At 45.0% G+C, this 17,778-nt stretch overlaps 2 protein-coding genes across 2 annotated transcripts; both read left to right on the top strand.

Annotated features, from left to right (window-relative positions):
• chmp1a (charged multivesicular body protein 1A) lies at nucleotides 1–10,080 on the top strand. Its single transcript, XM_036567991.1, has 7 exons — nucleotides 1–135; nucleotides 748–767; nucleotides 972–1,049; nucleotides 2,939–3,085; nucleotides 5,405–5,533; nucleotides 6,134–6,327; nucleotides 8,460–10,080. Exons 1-7 carry the CDS (start codon nucleotides 129–131, stop codon nucleotides 8,479–8,481), a joined length of 597 nt encoding a protein of 198 aa, XP_036423884.1. The 5' UTR covers nucleotides 1–128; the 3' UTR covers nucleotides 8,482–10,080.
• A 3,824-nt stretch (nucleotides 10,081–13,904) lies between these two features.
• slc10a3 (solute carrier family 10 member 3) lies at nucleotides 13,905–16,643 on the top strand. The gene has a single exon (XM_036567988.1). The coding sequence runs from the start codon at nucleotides 14,277–14,279 to the stop codon at nucleotides 15,633–15,635; it is 1,359 nt and encodes a 452-aa protein (XP_036423881.1). The 5' UTR covers nucleotides 13,905–14,276; the 3' UTR covers nucleotides 15,636–16,643.
• The last annotated feature ends 1,135 nt before the right edge of the window (nucleotides 16,644–17,778 follow it).

Here is a 17,778-nt window from a genome sequence, read left to right as displayed (position 1 = left end):
GCGTCAGCAGCGCTGAATGCGGAAGTGCAAAGAGGCGGCGGAGAAACAGCAAACAGACAGACAGACAGACAGACAGACAGACAGACAGACAGTTTAATAACTGAAATAACTGTAATAACAGCGCGGATATGGACGGTAAGAACAGACGGGCCTTATTTATAAAGCTGTGTGTTTAAATGCGAGCGGAGCTTTATTATGCTAACGCTAATGCTAACAGGCTACAGCTAACAGCTCAGTAAACAACAACAATAAACAACAACAAATAAACAACAACAAATAAACAACTACCGGACCAGTAAACGGACCAGTGTCCGCGGTCTGTGCAGCGCTGGTGTGTGCAGCGAGCAGTGCTGGGTCTTCGGCTCTCTTGTTACTCTGTGATCAGAACCCGCGGTGGTTCTGCTAAGCGGCTCAGATAAACAGCAGATCCGCATTTCTGTGTTTATGGCCGTGTTTGTGTTCCGGACCTGCGGGCGGGTATATAAGTGTTTATTTACTAACTGGTCTTCACGATTTAATCAGTCTGCGAATGTCTGGCTCTGTAAAGGCTGTAGCTGGGTGTCAGCACCACCCAGCACCCCCAGCCTGACTGCAGACGTGCTTTACTGAGAACCAGACCGAATCTGGGCCTCGTTAGATCTCAGATAAGTTATGTGTTATTTCTGACTGATATGTCTCATGAGCTGCAGGTCACTGTTCCTCCTCAGTGGTGCTGGTTTCATCATCTGTATCTGTTTCTCTCCTCAGACACGCTCTTCCAGCTGAAGGTGCGTATGGACCCGGAGGACCTAGCTATGTTCCGGGATGTTGGTTCTATACGTGTTTGACCAGCTTTATATTTGTTGCAGTCTTATGCTGTTCTTTGTTCAGTAGTCACCGTTTTATGAACGTAGAAACATAGAAAATCACTACATATTGTGTTCTGTAGTTCTCTGAGGTGTTTAACTTGTCTGTTCTCTCTTTTTCCTCAGTTCACTGCAAAGCAGCTGGAAAGACTGGCTAAGAAAGCAGAAAAGGACTCGAAGGCAGAGCAGGCTAAGGTTAAAAAGGTGAGCCGTGGGAACTGAGGGGCTCCAACGTTCACAAATCTGTTTATTCTCACATTAAAGTCACGAATACTCGTCTAAGCAAAGTGATCAGGACAGATGCAAACATTTTAAAGAGCTAAACTCAGGCGTTTCCAAAAGTGATGGTGGCCAAATTGGCCCTTTCAAAGAGTGATGGGGGCAAAATGAACCATTTTAAAAAGTGGTAGAGACAAAATTGTCCATTTCAGAGAGTGCTGGGGCAAAATTAGCCATTTTAAAAAGGGCTGGGGCAAAATTGGCCATTTCAGAGTGTGGTGGGGGCAGAATTGGCCACAGCAAAGAGTAGTGGTGGCAAAATTAGCCATTTTATAAAGTGATGGGGGCAAAATTGTCCATTTCAAAAAGTGGTTGGGGTAAAATTAGCCATTTTAAAAAGTGGTTGGGGCAAAATTGGTCATTTAAAAGAGTGACGGGGCAAAATTGTTTGTGGTGAGGGCAAAGTAGGGTTTTATTTTGGAATAGGCACAGGAGAGTTGTATTGGCTCTGCTGAATATGATGACATACTGCCCCCTTGTGGTGAGAGACAGAACAGACGGAGTAAACTCTCGTGTACTGCGGTGATTATCAGTCTCAGAAGACAAAAACTCTGTAATACTGAGCTGCTCAGGTTATGAATTATCAGCACTTTCTTCCACTTTAGAAAAAGCCAATAATCCCCCTTCATGGAATCAGTCAGTAAGTGTGGCTTTAGCTATTCAGTCTGTTTACAGCTGATAAGAGAACTCGATTAAGGATGTTTCACATCTGAGTGTAAACAGGGGTTTTTCCTCTCACACCCTTTCCAGATCACACTCCTGCAGTGACTCAGAGTGTGTGTCACTCAAAATCTCTCCTCTGATTGGAGGATGAGGATGTAAAAGTCATGTGAGGAAGGCCAGTGACTCAGGTCCACTGTGGGGCAGTGCAGTCTGCTGACCAGCAGGGGGCAGACCGGCCCTGTCTGAGTGGGAAGAGTTATTTCTCTCAGATAAAGCACACTGTGTACCAGCTACACTGACTGACATGAGGAAAAACGTCACTAAAGTAAAAGTTCCTTTCCAAACAACAACTTAAACTACTTAAGTACTGAGTAACTTAAAGTACTGCAGTGAAACCCCTTAGAACTTCCAGCCTCTATTGATGTAAAAACCACAAGACTGAAATTGTCTTCTTATTCGAATCATCAGTTCCACCTTAAACGGTGCAGCTGTTATATTCTGGTGTGATCTGTAAAGCTGTTTATGTGGGCAGTAAAGGTTAATTTGTTAAAAACATCAAACATTAGAATAAATACAAATAAACATATGAACAGTCCACTGAGATGGTTCTGTGAGTGAGAGTATTTACAGTGACCATCCAGTACCTGGTGTATCTAATCAATCCTTCATTAAATTAAATCAGCAGATGTTACTGATCAAACCCATGTGATGCTGGAGAGCAGCGAGAAGAACCAAGCCTGTGTTCGTCTAACCTGCATATTCATAACTACTGAAAACAGTCTAATCACTGCCTACTGTATTTATGTTTATTTGTATTTATTCTAATATTATGTAGAGCTTTTACTGCCAAACACACACACTTACTGCCCAGATAAACAGATTTGTAACCATTTTTATGACTGGCTAAGACTTTTACACAGTATATCAAACACCTGATTCAACACTGAACTGAATGGCGCTGGACTGGAGTTTGATTTGAAGGAATTCTTTGGCTAAAAAGTGAACAAAAGTACAGAAATCCAGTCTCCTAGGCTTCTGCTGAGTTTAGCTGTTCTAATTAGTCCATGTTCAGAGATAACAGTGTGTCGTACCGTGTCAGGAATCACATAATCGAGTGTGTTTAATGCTGTAATGACTGTGTGTGATTTCAGGCTCTGCAGCAGAAGAATGTGGACTGTGCACGTGTGTACGCAGAAAACGCCATCCGTAAGAAGAACGAAGGCATAAACTGGCTCCGCATGGCGTCCCGCGTCGACGCCGTGGCCTCTAAAGTCCAGACCGCCGTCACCATGAAAGGGGTCAGTCTGTGTCCTCTCTCCTGATGCAGTTCCTACACCACCAATCCCAATCCTAATCCTTTAAATACTGAGAATATGATATATGAGACACATGCAAGGTGTGCAGCTGAAGTGCGGTGTAGCAGCCACAGTCGATCAGGATCAATAGATCACTACAAAGCCTATTTATTAAAAGAAACTTATTAAATTTATTACAGAAACACCTGATCTCAATAATTTGAGATATTCACAGTTCTGCTTCAGAGCTCTAACTGCAGTTATTTTCCACAGTCATTAGATTTCACAGTCATGTTGTATTGCAGTGAGCATAATGTAAGCGTGTCATATTTACATTAGTTGGCTTGAGACAAAGGCTACGTTCACGTTACAAGCCTCGCTGCTCAAATCCGTATGCTCTCTGACAGGATGGTTCACACTCATTTAGGTAAGTCATTCAAATCTGTCATTAATGTGATGAACCGGCGTCCTGAAATGACCCTCATGAGCACATCCTCCTCAGTAACGTCACGTGAACGAATCACGATCATCATCAGCACAAACTAACGAGCAGAACGAGCTTCGCTGAGAAGATCATTAACTCTGATCAGCTCTCAGCTTCATTATTAGAGCGAGACGAAGGAGAAAAAGGTGAGATGAGCTGCTTTTCCACCGTTTACAGGCTTTAACTTCTGTTCGGCGCTGTTGCCATGGTAACGCTGAATGATGCGCACGAGCAGTGGAAAAAAAGCACATGAATTCCGATCTGAGCGTCACATTAAGGTCACATGGCCACGAATCAGATACGTATCCGATCTAGGACCACATATGAAAGTGGCTCAGGTCGGATTTGAAAAGATCAGATTTGCGTCCACACAGCTCTGAAAACAGCAGATCTGAGTCACATTAGGGCAGAAGATCAGATTTGTTCCACTCAGCCTGGTAATGTGAACGCAGCCAAATAAACGGTAATTAAAGAATCACTTCTAGAGCTTTTCTAGTTCTAACTTTGACCTGTGTGTCAAAGCGTTTAGGGGAATGAATCTTTATTAATTTAACAGCTAGAATCATCTTTTATTCGCTGCACAATAAAGAGCTGGCTAGAGAGCCAACAAGCCAATTTAGCTGCTTTAGATTTGTTCTTAAAAGCGTTAATCACAATTAGATATGTAACTGTTAATTGTCCACTAGGGCTGCATGATCCTGACACGTCTGGTCACACTATCCTCTACTTCGGTTCCGTTGGCAAGATAGTCCTAATTGTCTGAACAGTAACAGCGCAAATACAGTCACACTTACATTACATAACTATGTACACCAGCGAGTGCTGCGCACTGAGTGGTACCAAAGATAAAAACACTGGTCTGGTTGGTGACAGTGGGGTGACTTGTGTGCAGCTGCGGTTAGTCGACAAGCTAACCTACACTTTTAATGTAGGCTCTTCAAGGGTTCTTTAGTAAAGATAATGGTTCTGTATAGAACCATAAGCACAGATTGATGGAGTATGTGTTGCATCTGGTTGTATTTAGCACCAAAAAGGTTCTGCTATTGTTACAATGTTAAGTTTGTAATGATAACAGAACCCTTTTTGGTACTATACAGAACCATTTTCAAAAGGTTTATACCTAAAACCAAATACAACAGATTCTGCATCAATCTGGAGAACTGTTTTAACATGCAGAGAACCGTTTAAGCAAATGATTCTTTGGGTGTTCATGGTTCTGTATAGAACCACTGTGTTTAGTAAAGAACTTGAAGTATGGTAGCAGTTAGCAAGCTGGCTAACTCGCCTACCACAAAGAGTAGAAACAAAGTGGTGTTGGTTCTAATCTGATACAGTCATGTGAATCAGAGTCTCTCCTTTTTGTGTTTGTTTACAGTCAGAGGGGAAGAAACGTGTAAAGGTTTCTGCTTAAACTGATAAAATTAACATTTTGGCTGTTCAGTGCTCTGAAGCTCCGCCCCTTTGGAGATCAGAAGCAGCACTGAAAGTCTGTAAGGCTGTTTGTTGGTTTTAAAATGGAAACATTACTCACCCCAGAAGTCTGTGCTGAGAAACTGCTCTTTACAGTGACTCTCAGTAAATGAATGCAGTTTTATTTAGGAAATAAATTTCACGACTTTGTCAAAACTTTTAGTTTTGACTAATTAATTTAGTTCAGTGAAACACTGGGAAGATGAAACACAATGACCTGAATGAAATAACAGCTACAATTACCATCAAAAAAGAAAGTAAAAGACAGTTACTTTAAAATACTGCGGTCATTTAATGGGTGATTTTCTCTCCTCTGTTATTTACATGTTCACTCCATGCTGACCAGCTCTTCTCTGTTTGTTAATAAGGTGACGAAGAACATGACCCAGGTGACTAAAGCTCTGGATAAAGCTCTGAACTCTATGGACCTGCAGAAGGTCTCGGCCGTCATGGACAAGTTTGAGAGTCAGGTTCAGAATCTGGACGTCCACACTTCGGTAAGTGGTGCTGTAGAGCGGAGACGCGGCTCCGAAATGACCACTCGCATCCGTAGTTAAAGAGCCCATATCCTATTTTCAGTTCTCCACTTAGGTCCACCTGCAGAGTTATATACCAAAATCAGTCGTCATTCCTTTCTGCATGATCATTTTCCATTTATTCTCTTTATCCCTCACAATTAAACAGGCTGTTTATGTTACTGTATTAAGACTGATTTACATAAATGAGTTCTGTTCTGTTTGGCTGTCCTGTATCGCCCCCTACACTTCCTGTAGTGTATTACAGTCTGTCAGAATGACTGTGTGGATCATATGAACATTATAGAGCTTTTTAAATGAAACAGTAGAAGCCATATCGCCCCCTACACTTCCTGTAGTGTATTACAGTCTGTCAGAGTGACTGTGAGGGTCATATGTTTATGCATTAAAGGGCACTTTAGTTTGGGACTAAATGACATGAAGACAATAAAACGATACGTTGCCATTTTTCCATAATCTAATCTGAATACTAATCAGCTTTATGGACGAATCGTCACAGCCCTGATCTGTAGACCGTAACAATGTCCTCTTCTAAACTCCGCCCCTTTATGTGTGCCGTAGGTGATGGAGGATTCGATGAGTTCGGCCACCACGCTGACGACGCCGCAGGAGCAGGTGGATGATCTGATCCTGCAGATAGCGGAGGAGAGCGGGCTGGAGGTGATGGACCAGCTGAACCAGCTGCCCGCTGGAGCCGCCTCGCTGGGGGAGACGTCCACACGCTCGCAGGAGAAAGAGGACCAGCTCTCACGCAGGTACAGCGCCACCCGCCGGATTAATGATTAAAGCGATAAACCGAATCCACCCCTCACTCCAAAAGACCAGTTTGGTGTCTGAAGTTTGCTTCTTTAGTTTTAGCACTGCGGCTATGGGGCTAATGTAGCAAGTAATAACAAGTTATGCAAGCTTATAGCCCATCCAATTAGCATGGTGCTAACTGCATGTCTAAATCATTAAGGAACAAAAGTATAGACAAAATTCAGGCTTCAGGCTCCTAATCTGTTTTCAGTGGTGTGTGTGCTCGTTTATAGGAGGACTGTCTGAATCTTTGAATAGTCATAAAAAATCAAATAGTAAATTAGGTTTTTATATATGTAAATTAGCTCTCTTTAATGTTACGAGAACTCTGTACTCCAGCGAAGGTCTGTGCAGAACCTGCGTCTGAGTCTTGTCTCTGTTCAATAAGAAGGAGCCATAGAAAGACTACTGCAGCCGCCTGAAGACGAGAAGCTGAGATACAGTGGATCAGTTTTTCTCCAAGTACTGACGATATGCACAGTATGCTCAGAAGGGTATATTCTGAATCATGAGAACAATAAAATATCAAATAAATAAATATATATATACTGAAGCTTATTTTACAGAAAATGATCACAGTTTGAATCACAGTTGCGTTATGAGTCAGAAAAACACAATGACATATTTTCCCCAAATAGTTCAGCTCTGCTCTTCACAATCACACTGATGTTCTGAGCTGAAATATGATGTGACTAGGCTAAAATCACTCTGTGAGGTGAAACCAGATGAGGATTTGTCTGTTTATCTTAAAGACTTCAAATCGGGCGTCTTTATCTGAGAAAACTTTAGGCCGTGCATGACCTGCTACAGACTGGCGGTTCTGGTTCTGGTCTGGTTTAGGGCTTCATGCAGTGTCAGAATCCACAGAATCCATATAATGATGTAGAAGAGCTCAGTAAGCAGCTCCACACAGTTCTGAGGCAAGTGTGGGATGATTGATGGGGTTTGAGTTTGCTTGTTAGCTACATTAGCTTCATAGCTCCACAGGGCGTAAAGCAATGTGCCTGAAATGTGTTTGTGGGTTGGGAGACAGAATGGAGGGAAGGGGGGGTTCATGAAATAAAGAAATTAATTAAATGAATATGAACATGTTTATTAACAAAACTGAAATAAACAATAACAGAGAGTACACTAACAAGTGGGGCAGAACAAACAATGTCTGGTAATTATATCCAGGTCCAAGCACAACTTTCAAAGCCAAAAGTTCGCTTCTCCTTCAAATCGCTCATCGCTCGTTCCTCCGCTGGTCACTAAACAGCGTGTCGTCATACTGTCGTCAAATGATTGACAAATTAGCATAATATAGCTAACAAATAGCCGTTTGGGATTCAGACACATCCACACTCGACACAGCTCACTATTTAGGGAGTACGGAGCCGTTTGAGACTCAGTCTGGGTTTGAGGCTATTTAAGGTGGATCTGACTGAAACACGGACATTTGAGGCGTTTAAGACACTCAAGTGACATTTTTAGACTTCTATACTGCAGTTTTACAGTGAATCAGACTGTAAGTGCTTTAATTCAAGCTGTGATATTAATGATGGAGCTGTTTAGCATGTTGGCTCTTTTAACCTGTTAGCTAGCTGACCAGCCCAGTTCTAGATAAGAAAATAAGTCGTCAGCCCCTCAGTTTAAACAAAAACAGGTTCTTACTTCATCAGTACACTCGGTGCTCTATGTGAGCAGCATTAGAGTCACAGATTATTCATTAACAGTTCAAGCGTTCTTCATATTGTGGTGCAGAGATACAGAGTTCAGTTGTGAGGCGGTCAGTGTGGGTATACTGAGTATCCTAATACGGCTTTGAACGCAGCTCAGCCAATCAGGTTTTTGGATCAGAACTATCCGTTTTATAATGATCTATTGTTTAACCTAAAACGGCCTTATGCTGGAATTCCTGCGCAGTGCTGGAGAACTTTAAGCCGGTGCTAAAACTAAAGAAGAAAACGCCAGACCTGAACGTGTCGTCTGGCTCCGTTTGGGGTAAACAGAATTATGGCTCCAGTGTTCTTCCAGTGTTCTCCTCACTCGTGGTGCTGCCGTGCCAGGAGTGCTGTTTGTCTGACTCTGTGCTGTGTTTGTGTTCCAGACTGGCAGCTCTGCGGAACTGAGCGTGACTGCTGTGTTCTCAGGGAGCTGGAGAGTGACCTGCTGTTTCACGGCCAGGCTGGAGGGGGCGCTGCTCAGTCCAACTTCAGTCACTCTGGGGATCCGACACGGCCGATTGATTTATCCCCAAATCTATTTATACACAGATGCACTCTCACAGCTGCCAACAATGCTGCCCCCCCCACAGACACACACACACACACACACACACACACAAACACACACACACACACACAGAAACACACACACACACACACACACACACTTTCTGCTGAAAACAATCTGCCCCCTTTTTGGCTTTACATAGCTCTCTCTCTCTCTCTCTCTCTCTCTCTCTCTCTCTGTCTCTCTGTCTCTCTCTCTCTCTGTGTCTCTCTCTTTCTTTCAGTGTCTCTCAGCCTCAAGTGGCTTCCTCAGTCAGCTCTGATTATTTGGGTGAATATTAATCAGTTGAAGGACTGTTTTTATGTTTTCTGTGTGAAATGCTCGCCTGCTTTGGTTTAGACTACTGAAGCGACTGTAGGGGGGGGGGTTTCTCTCCGCGCTCTGATTGGCTGGTGGGTTCTGGTGTCTCCTCTGGGCTGTTCACGTCTGAGGGTCAGACTGTGACAGGAAGCAGCTGTACAGCTGTACCTACGACACGTTTTGATTAGTTTTTATTTTGAATCGACTCTGTGTGAATATTGTAAAGCCGTGTTAATAACACTAACAGATCGTACTGTACTGTTGCTGCCGTTCCGCCTCCACATGATACTCATACGGCATCCAGCTGTGCACGACGCGTCTTTCACTGAAAGCTCTGTGTTGACGTTAATAGACTCCACCACCTGTAAAGCCACCTTAAAGCGATAGTTCTCAAAGTTAAAGTCCCCCAGTTTCTCTCTAGTCAATCAGCCATCTTTAGTGTTAGCGCTGGAGCTACGAGGCTAATGTAGCTAACAAATAACAGAAGATTAAACTCCACCAATTAGCGTGGCGCTAACTGCATGGACAAAAGTACAAAGCGAACTCCAGCTTTAAGAGGCTGCTATTACTGCTCAGAGCTATACGACGTGCTTTTGATCGTTAGCCGCATGCTAATTGGTGGGTATAGGCTTCCATTACTTATTAGCTACGTTAGCTTCGTAGCTCCAGTGCTAAATCTAAAGAATGTCTCTGCTTAATAGCCACATTTGGGTAAAGGGGAAAACTGGGAAACTGGGATTTTTATGGCTGAACTGTCGCTTTAATTGGTGTTTGTGTTTTTTTGTTTTGCTTGTTTAAATTTGCTTTTCTGCCTTACTGCACCGCAGCTGCTGCGTAGGTGCTCTTCATACTCCTCCTCTTCTTCAGTGCCTCAGTCGGAGGCAGTGAGACGTTCGCGCCCGCAGAGAAACGCAGCTGTAGCGTCCAGTCTGCCACGCTGTTGCATCGTGGGTGATCTGGGCGCGCTGTTATCCGTTACGCTCGGCCGTGTGCAGCGTCTCGCTGTTCACTTCATGCTGTTGATTTGTTTTTTCTTCTGTTTGAAATGGGAAGGTTATTTATACTGGTGATCAACTGGCAGCGCTTTTCTTTTGTATATTTATCTTGTCAAAATAAAAGCCCTCTGATGAATAGTATTGTGGGTTTGTTGTCACTGGATACAGAAACACTAAATGAAAACATCATTGAAATAATCAGTTTGATGCTGTAAATGACAATGTAGAAATGTTAGATGTGTCCAGAATGATGATCAGAGCTGCAGGTGATTCTAGAATCACTAAGAAAAGTGAAGAATATCATGAAAGAAGTTCTTAAAAAATGTAAAAATATAAAGTTAGTAAATATAGTTTTGAATACAGTCCAAATATGGAAACTATACTGCAAAACCAGCCTTTTGAATTTGTTGTGGTGATGTCACGAAAAACAACATGCTTAGATATATTCAGTTGCATTGGGCAGTTTAGCCCCACCCATTCAGCCTACAGCAGTTTAGCCCCACCCATTCAGCCTACAGCAGTTTAGCCCCACCCATTCAGCCTACAGCAGTTTAGCCCCACCCATTCAGCCTACAGCAGTTTAGCCCCACCCATTCAGCTACAGCAGTTTAGCCCCACCCATTCAGCTACAGCAGTTTAGCCCCACCCATTCAGCTACAGCAGTTTAGCCCCACCCATTCAGCTACAGCAGTTTAGCCCCACCATTCAGCTACAGCAGTTTAGCTCCACCCATTCAGCTACAGCAGTTTAGCCCCACCATTCAGCTACAGCAGTTTAGCCCCACCATTCAGTCTACAGCAGTTTAGCCCCACCCATTCAGCTACAGCAGTTTAGCCCCACCATTCAGCCTACAGCAGTTTAGCTCCACCCATTAAGCCTACAGCAGGACAGCCAATCGGAACAGAGCTCATTTACATAGATCAGTCTTAAAGGTACGGTAACAGAAACAGGCTGTTTAGCTGTGAGGGATAAAGAGGCTGTAAATGATCATGCAGAAACGAACTGTTTTAATGAATTTGTTTTGGGTATATAAAACACAGATGTTATCAGTGGAGCTCAGTACAAGGACAGTGTGGGATGCAGGCCCTTTAACATGGTGCAGAACGAGAAAGACGACGTGCTGCTCTGTATGAAAATAAGCCAGGTGTCGCCGAGTCTGGCAGGCGGTGTGTTTACAGCTGTGTCAGTGAGCTTTAAGTATTGATGTCAGTTACAGCAGCTTTACTGGATTTCACAACAACACAGGCCGTCAGAGAGACACACCAAAACATGAAACCGGACACCGTCAGCGCTGTGTGGGGGTGAAAGTGCAGCTGTGTGAATTATTAATGCAGTGATTATGCTCAGGGTCAGAGATTACAGCAGGTACACACTCAGTCCTGTGTGAACATCCGCCCTGCGCTGAATGTGGAGAGTCTGCAGGCCCTGATTTCTCTCTTTGAAGCACGATGTCCATTAACAGGCGTCTGACACCCAGTTCGCAGGGTTTTAAAACAGATTTAAAGTGGAATGTGAGATCTTAGTATCTGTTCTCCTCAAAAATGGCCCTCGGGGTGATTCTAAAACGCTTCAGATACGAGATCTTCATAATAAAAGTCTGCTGGGCCTGGAACACCTCATCAATCTGAGGGTGACAATCCAACCGGACTGTTGATTGTAGGAAATTATAATAATATTTAATAAAGTGTACACTCTTCTTTTGGCTGAAATAAAATTCTCAGGCTGTTTTCAGATGTAAAACCATGTTGATCAATCAACTGAGCAATCAGTGAAATTCAGTGTGTTTAAATCATTCTGACGAGTCAAAATATTGTAAAATCAAATACTGGTGACGTCTGATGTTTCATGATTCAGTGAATCATTTCTAAAGAGTCATAAGTGAGATTTGAAGTCTGCTTATGTCATTAATCTATCGCCGTGTTCAGAGTGACTCATTCTTTAACTCCATCACTGTTCACTGCTCTGTGTTTACTGTAGTGAACTGACCACAGAGTGACCAGAACATTTAGTGTTGAGTGTCTGAGCGACACAACAGCACAGCTGGCACACTGTACAGAAAAACCATAGAAACCAGTAAGTGTGTCTGTTGGGTTCTGATGGCTCTGTAATGAGTTGTGTCTTTTTCAAGGATCCTAATGGTTTAAGAGGTGACCAGCAAACAAACAAGCAAATAAGTAAATAAATATACATATATATATATATATATACATATATATATATATATATATATATATACATATATACATAGTACTGTAGCACTGTTGCTTCACAGCAGGAAGGTCCTGGGTTGGATTCCCGACTGGGTCACCAGGGTCCTTTCTGTGTGGAGTTTGCGTGTTGTCCGTGTGGGTTTCCTCCCACACTCCAAAGACATGCAGGTAGGCTGATTGGACACACCAAATTGCCTCCTAGCAGGGAGTTCAGCCTTTTTTGTTGCAGTGCATGCTGGGGATTGTAGTGCAGCACATTGTGAATCAGGGGCCATATTACACAAACTTCCTACCTATCAGAGCATCGCCGCTCCCCAGTTTCAGTCTCCATTTCCCAAACGCTTTAGCCGAGCGCGCTAACGTTACTCCTCCTAATAAACAGACACACGTTCAGCTCCGTCTCCTCATTATTCACCACCATCACTGTAATATTTCATCATCAACATTAACACACGAAGGTGATCAGAGGGGCGGTGGAGATCGAGTCTGCAGCGTCTGAGATCTTTAAAACGCAGAGTTAGAAAAGAAAATCATCTCACAGTGAAAGCAGCGTTTTACAGTAGAGATAAATGGAGGTCATTATGCTGGTATTGAACTATGCTGCTGACTCAGCTGCCTAAAAACCATAGAAACGGACCTTAAACAGAAGTGAGGACCCTGTTGGGGTTCATCCTAAAGTTAGGACAGGATTTAGGAGGTTTAGTCTAGTTAGGATGTTTGTGTGAGGCTGTTTTCTTATCTGGAGTTCATGATGAGATTATGAAGTTAAGAACTGTTGTTCTGTGATTTGTTCTGTCCTAAATTCAGTCCTAACTAAAGTTGTGGTGGTGACTGAGCAGAGATAAGATTTCAGACTTAAGACGTTTCTGTAATGCAGGCCCAGGCTAACATTAATAGAGCATTAAAATCCTGTGATTGGACTGTGGACTGTGCCGGTCCAGTATAGGACTGTGCTGCGTGCCGATCTGGCCCACAGGCCTTGTGTTTGACAAGCTATAGACAAAACTCTGAATGTGTTTGGGTGTTTCTGCAAATACAGGCATTAATCTGTCCAGATTTTTAGGAAAACAGTCCATATGGATTTAATGCGAGTGGAGGTGAGGAGATGTTGTAGGGAAGACCGTTTGAGTTCAGATGTCCTGTTACATTAGGAAGATGACGTCTAACATATTTGAGTTGAATATGAATATGATTTTTAGGTCTGTATTGAACCACAATAGTTCTAAAGGCTGCATTAAGGATGAAAAGATGATGTTTACTTTGAATCCAGAGACTCCTGGATTAGACTTTCCACACTTTTGTCCACGGGCTGTGCCGTAATCAAAAGTTGGCCTGTCTTTTTTATGCATTCGAAGATTTTGAAATATTGTGTGGGACAATAAAAGTGTTATTTCTCTTCATAAATGATCTGAAAGTGTGTTTTGGCACTTTTTATGCTAAAATATTTATGTTGTTTATATTTTTATTCAGCAATATTGAATGGTTGGATGTGAGTTTGTCTGTATGTCTGAGTTATGTGCTGGACACTGTAGTAAACAGGCGGCGGTCACTGTGTTTACTCGTTTCTCTCACAGATTCAGTGTTCTCTCTCACGCAAGTCCCGCCCCTCCCGCGCTGGGATTGGCTCGTAGCTGGGACATGCGACGCCTGTGACGTTTTAACCGATAGCCAATCCTAGTGCAGGAGGGAGCGGCGCGCCAGCCAATCCCAGCGCGGGAAGAGGGCGGGGATTTCCTCCAAAAACGGGCGTGGAAAGAAAACCCACCGCACTTGTCCGCCGCTAGTGGCCGCTCCGCTTTCATTATTTACGGGCAGAAAGCGAAGCCGCGGCGGCGCTGAGAGCTACACGGAAACAAAACCATCTGCGAACGGATGAAACAGCGATGATCCGCCGAAACCTAAACTGAAACAACAAGAACCCCCTGAATTCGGGCCCTGTTTTGACTCGCATGGGGCTGGGAGACGGCTCGGATCCGCGGCACGATGCACACGGGCTGGGCCGGTTGATGGTGGAGCTTTGGGGTTGGAGCGGTGGGTGGAGGCCGGTGAAGCCGGGCTGGAGTCGAGCTGAGGCGAGGAGAAGCAGCGAGGCGGCCCGGGGGCTCCTCCACCTCCTCCTCCAACACCATGAGGCTGACAGTGTTGCTCTGCTGGCTGGTTGTGGGGGCTGCGGCGGAGAGCAGTGAGAACAGCACGACCCTCAGCAACAGGAGGTACTTGAACATTGGAGATGGGACTAATCTGGAGTTTGAGTTCCCTGAGAACACCAAGGGCGTGATCGTGATCTCCAGCGAGTACCGGAGCGCTGTGGGCAGGAAGGGCCGAGAGAGCTGGAGGCAGACGGTCAGGGTGCGCTCCCTGGAGCCAGAGGTGCTGTCCATCCTGAACGTCAGCGACAGCGGGCATTCAGGGCCCGTGAGGAGCTACATTATCAGCATCAGGTCAGGCATGGTGGGCCGGGCGCCTCTGCTCATCCAGCTGCTGGACCTGGACCAGAATTCGGAGCCGGTGCTGATCGAGGAGCGGACCGACTATGCTATCAGGGTGGCTCCCGGGGCCTTCGACCGCAGCCAGGCCGGAGGCCTCTCGCACTTTTCGGAGAACCCGATTCTCTTCGCCCTGCTGCCGCTAATCTTCGTCAACAAGTGCGCTTTCGGGTGTAAGGTGGAGGGGGAGGTGCTGCGGGGGCTGCTGAAAAGGCCCGTTCCTCTCTTCCTGGGGGTTTTGGGGCAGTTCCTCATCATGCCGCTCTACGGGTATGGCATGGCGCGCCTGGCGTTGCTGCCCAAGGCTCTGTCCCTGGGCCTGGTCATCACCTGCTCGGCCCCTGGCGGCGGCGGAGGTTACCTTTACAGCCTGTTGCTGGGAGGAGACGTTACGTTGGCGATCTGCATGACTCTGATATCCACTGTGGTCGCCACGGCGGCAATGCCGCTCTCCTCGGCACTCTACGGGCACCTCCTGGGTGTCCACGCCACCCTGCACGTGCCCTTCTTGAAGATCCTGGGCACCCTGCTATTCATTGCCATCCCCATCTCGCTGGGCATGCTGGTGAAGCTGCGGCTGCCCGCTCTCACCCGGGTCCTCCTTGCCCTCATACGGCCCTTCAGCTTCGTGCTCATCGTGGGCGGCATCTTCATGGCGTATCAGATGGGCGCCTCCATCCTGGCCGACGTGCGCCCCCACATCGTCCTGGTGGGCGTGACGGTGCCCGTTTTGGGGCTGCTGGTGGGGCTGGCGCTGGCGTGGCTGGCCGGGCTGCCCGCGCCACAGAGGAAGACGGTGGGCATCGAGGTGGGTGTCCAGAACAGTCTGCTGGCACTGGCCGTCATGCAGCTCTCGTTCCGGCGGGCGGAGGCCGACTTCGCCTCCCAGGCGCCCTTTATCGTCGCCCTCAGCAGCACCTCTGAGATGCTGCTGCTGGTCCTCGCCCACTTCGCCCACCGCCGCCTCTGCCACACGCCCGCCGCCCACTCTGAAACCTGACCCGGGCACCGGCCGCCACCCAGCGACCCTCGTCAGCTTCAGGGTGGGCATCGTGGACAGTGAACAAAGTGTGTGTGTTTATTTTTGTCTCTAAAACCAAAGGCTGTTTTTTAAGTTCCCCTGTTTTCTAAATCAAATTTTAAGCGAAATGAACTTTGTGTGTCGATGATGAAGCGATATTTTTCTAACAGATTTGTGTGGGTTTTGTAATTTGAGATGCTTTTTCTTTGTATCCTGTTTACAAAAGCGCCATGTCTCTTCGGGGACGGTCGTGCTCTGAGCTCTAATGTGCTGTTGATTGTTTTGGTGGATTCTGAACGAGGTCTTCTGAGAATCCACGTACTTGAATCGTTTTGCGTAAAAGTGTGAATAAATGCATTTTTGAAAAGGAAAAGGTGTCGGTTTTGGCTGTTTGGTGAAACAGCAGTGGAGAAACAGGCCAGGCAGCTTTAACTGATTATATCTGCCTTTATTTGAATGTATTGTTTGACTCTTTTGTATATTTTGAATTTGCATTGAGGTTCTAGCTCATCTCTGTTTGTTCTCACAGTCTCTCACAGTTTCTACACTCACCATTTTAAGCTGCTTGGTTTGTGATCTGAGCACATTTACAGTAAAACCCACCCACTTCCTGCACTCTTAAAAATAGAGATTACTAAATGGTTCCTGGTTTGGTCAGAGGGTTCTAGGAAGAGCCTTTAACTGCTATAGATCTTTTACATATGTGGAAGTGCTTTAAATGTTGAAAAGGTTCTTCACACTCGCATCTCATTTACAGACCTTTGGAGAAGAAGATCATTCAGAAGCAGAAACACTTCATTACTCTGTTATTGTAAACGAACTGAAAGTGAAGGTCCTTTGGGTTATTACAGTTGTGATGTCATGTGATCTGGAGAGCTTTTATCACTTCTTTAATAGCAACTGTCACCAAAATAACTAGTGCCTTTTACAGTTACTACATAATCACTGTTTAAGTTTATTAAGCTTAATAAAACTTTCACAATTCTATGTTCATATGTGAAATATTTAGAGGGTGAGTGACGTTTGATATTTGATATTTGTTGTGACTTTTGTTTGTTTGATGTTTGTTAATGACGCCTTTAGAGGGCGGCGCTGAGCGACGTTTGTTTAGTTGATGGTTGTTGACATCTTTAGAGGGCGGCGCTGAGCGACGTTTGTTTAGTTGATGGTTGTTGATGACGCCTTTAGAGGGCGGCGCTGAGCGATGTTTGTTTAGTTGATGGTTGTTGATGACGCCTTTAGAGGGCGGCACTGAGCCTCGTTTGTTTAGTTGATGGTTGTTGACATCTTTAGAGGGCGGCGCTGAGCGACGTTTGTTTAGTTGATGGTTGTTGATGACGCCTTTAGCGGGCAGCACTGAGCCTCGTTTGTTTAGTTGATGGTTGTTGACGTCTTTAGAGGGCGGCGCTGAGCGACGTTTGTTTAGTTGATGGTTGTTGACATCTTTAGAGGGCGGCGCTGAGCGACGTTTGTTTAGTTGATGGTTGTTGACATCTTTAGAGGGCGGCGCTGAGCGACGTTTGTTTAGTTGATGGTTGTTGACATCTTTAGAGGGCGGCGCTGAGCGACGTTTGTTTAGTTGATGGTTGTTGACATCTTTAGAGGGCGGCGCTGAGCGACGTTTGTTTGATGTTTTTTGATTTTGTTGTCAATCATCAACTAATGTTTCGAGATCGTAACAGACCTAAAAGTATTTATATCTATAAAAGCTCAACATACTTTCACTTTTAATATTTGAGTATTTTCACAATCTCATATTTTACAGACAGAGAACTTTTATAATAATACTTATACTTTATTATAAACTTATATAATAACACTGTTATTACAGCAGTAATGATTTAATGATTTACTAAGAGCGTTTCTGCTCGTACAGAAGCTCAGGCACAGTTTGTTTCGGCGCTGAGCCGAGTTGAAGTCCGCGGTGCGGCCTGGTGCTGTGTGTCCTCTGTGTGAGGAGATAAGAGGCTGAAAGTGTGTTGAGGGGCGAGTCGAGGCAGGAAGGCTGAGTTCAGTGCGTTTAGTGCAGGAAGTGTAATTCAGGCCTAATAAGTGCGACTGAGCGGAACTCGTGAAGTCATGTGTTTGTGATTACAGCCTGTGAGTTTACAGCTTTGAGGAG

Source organism: Colossoma macropomum, unplaced genomic scaffold (assembly GCF_904425465.1).
Source record: "Colossoma macropomum unplaced genomic scaffold, Colossoma_macropomum, whole genome shotgun sequence".
Classification (NCBI taxonomy): Eukaryota; Metazoa; Chordata; class Actinopteri; order Characiformes; family Serrasalmidae; genus Colossoma; species Colossoma macropomum.
Note: the sequence above shows the minus strand (reverse complement) of the source record. Positions and strands in the feature narration are given on the sequence as shown.

Bases quoted from the DNA above. Each gene is read 5' to 3' on its own strand.
- chmp1a (XM_036567991.1), top strand. The intron at 768-971 runs GTGCGTATGGAC...CTTTTTCCTCAG, and splicing joins ACACGCTCTTCCAGCTGAAG to TTCACTGCAAAGCAGCTGGA. The intron at 5,534-6,133 runs GTAAGTGGTGCT...TGTGTGCCGTAG, and splicing joins ATCTGGACGTCCACACTTCG to GTGATGGAGGATTCGATGAG.
- slc10a3 (XM_036567988.1), top strand. From the start codon at position 14,277: ATGAGGCTGACAGTGTTGCTCTGCTGGCTGGTTGTGGGGGCTGCGGCG.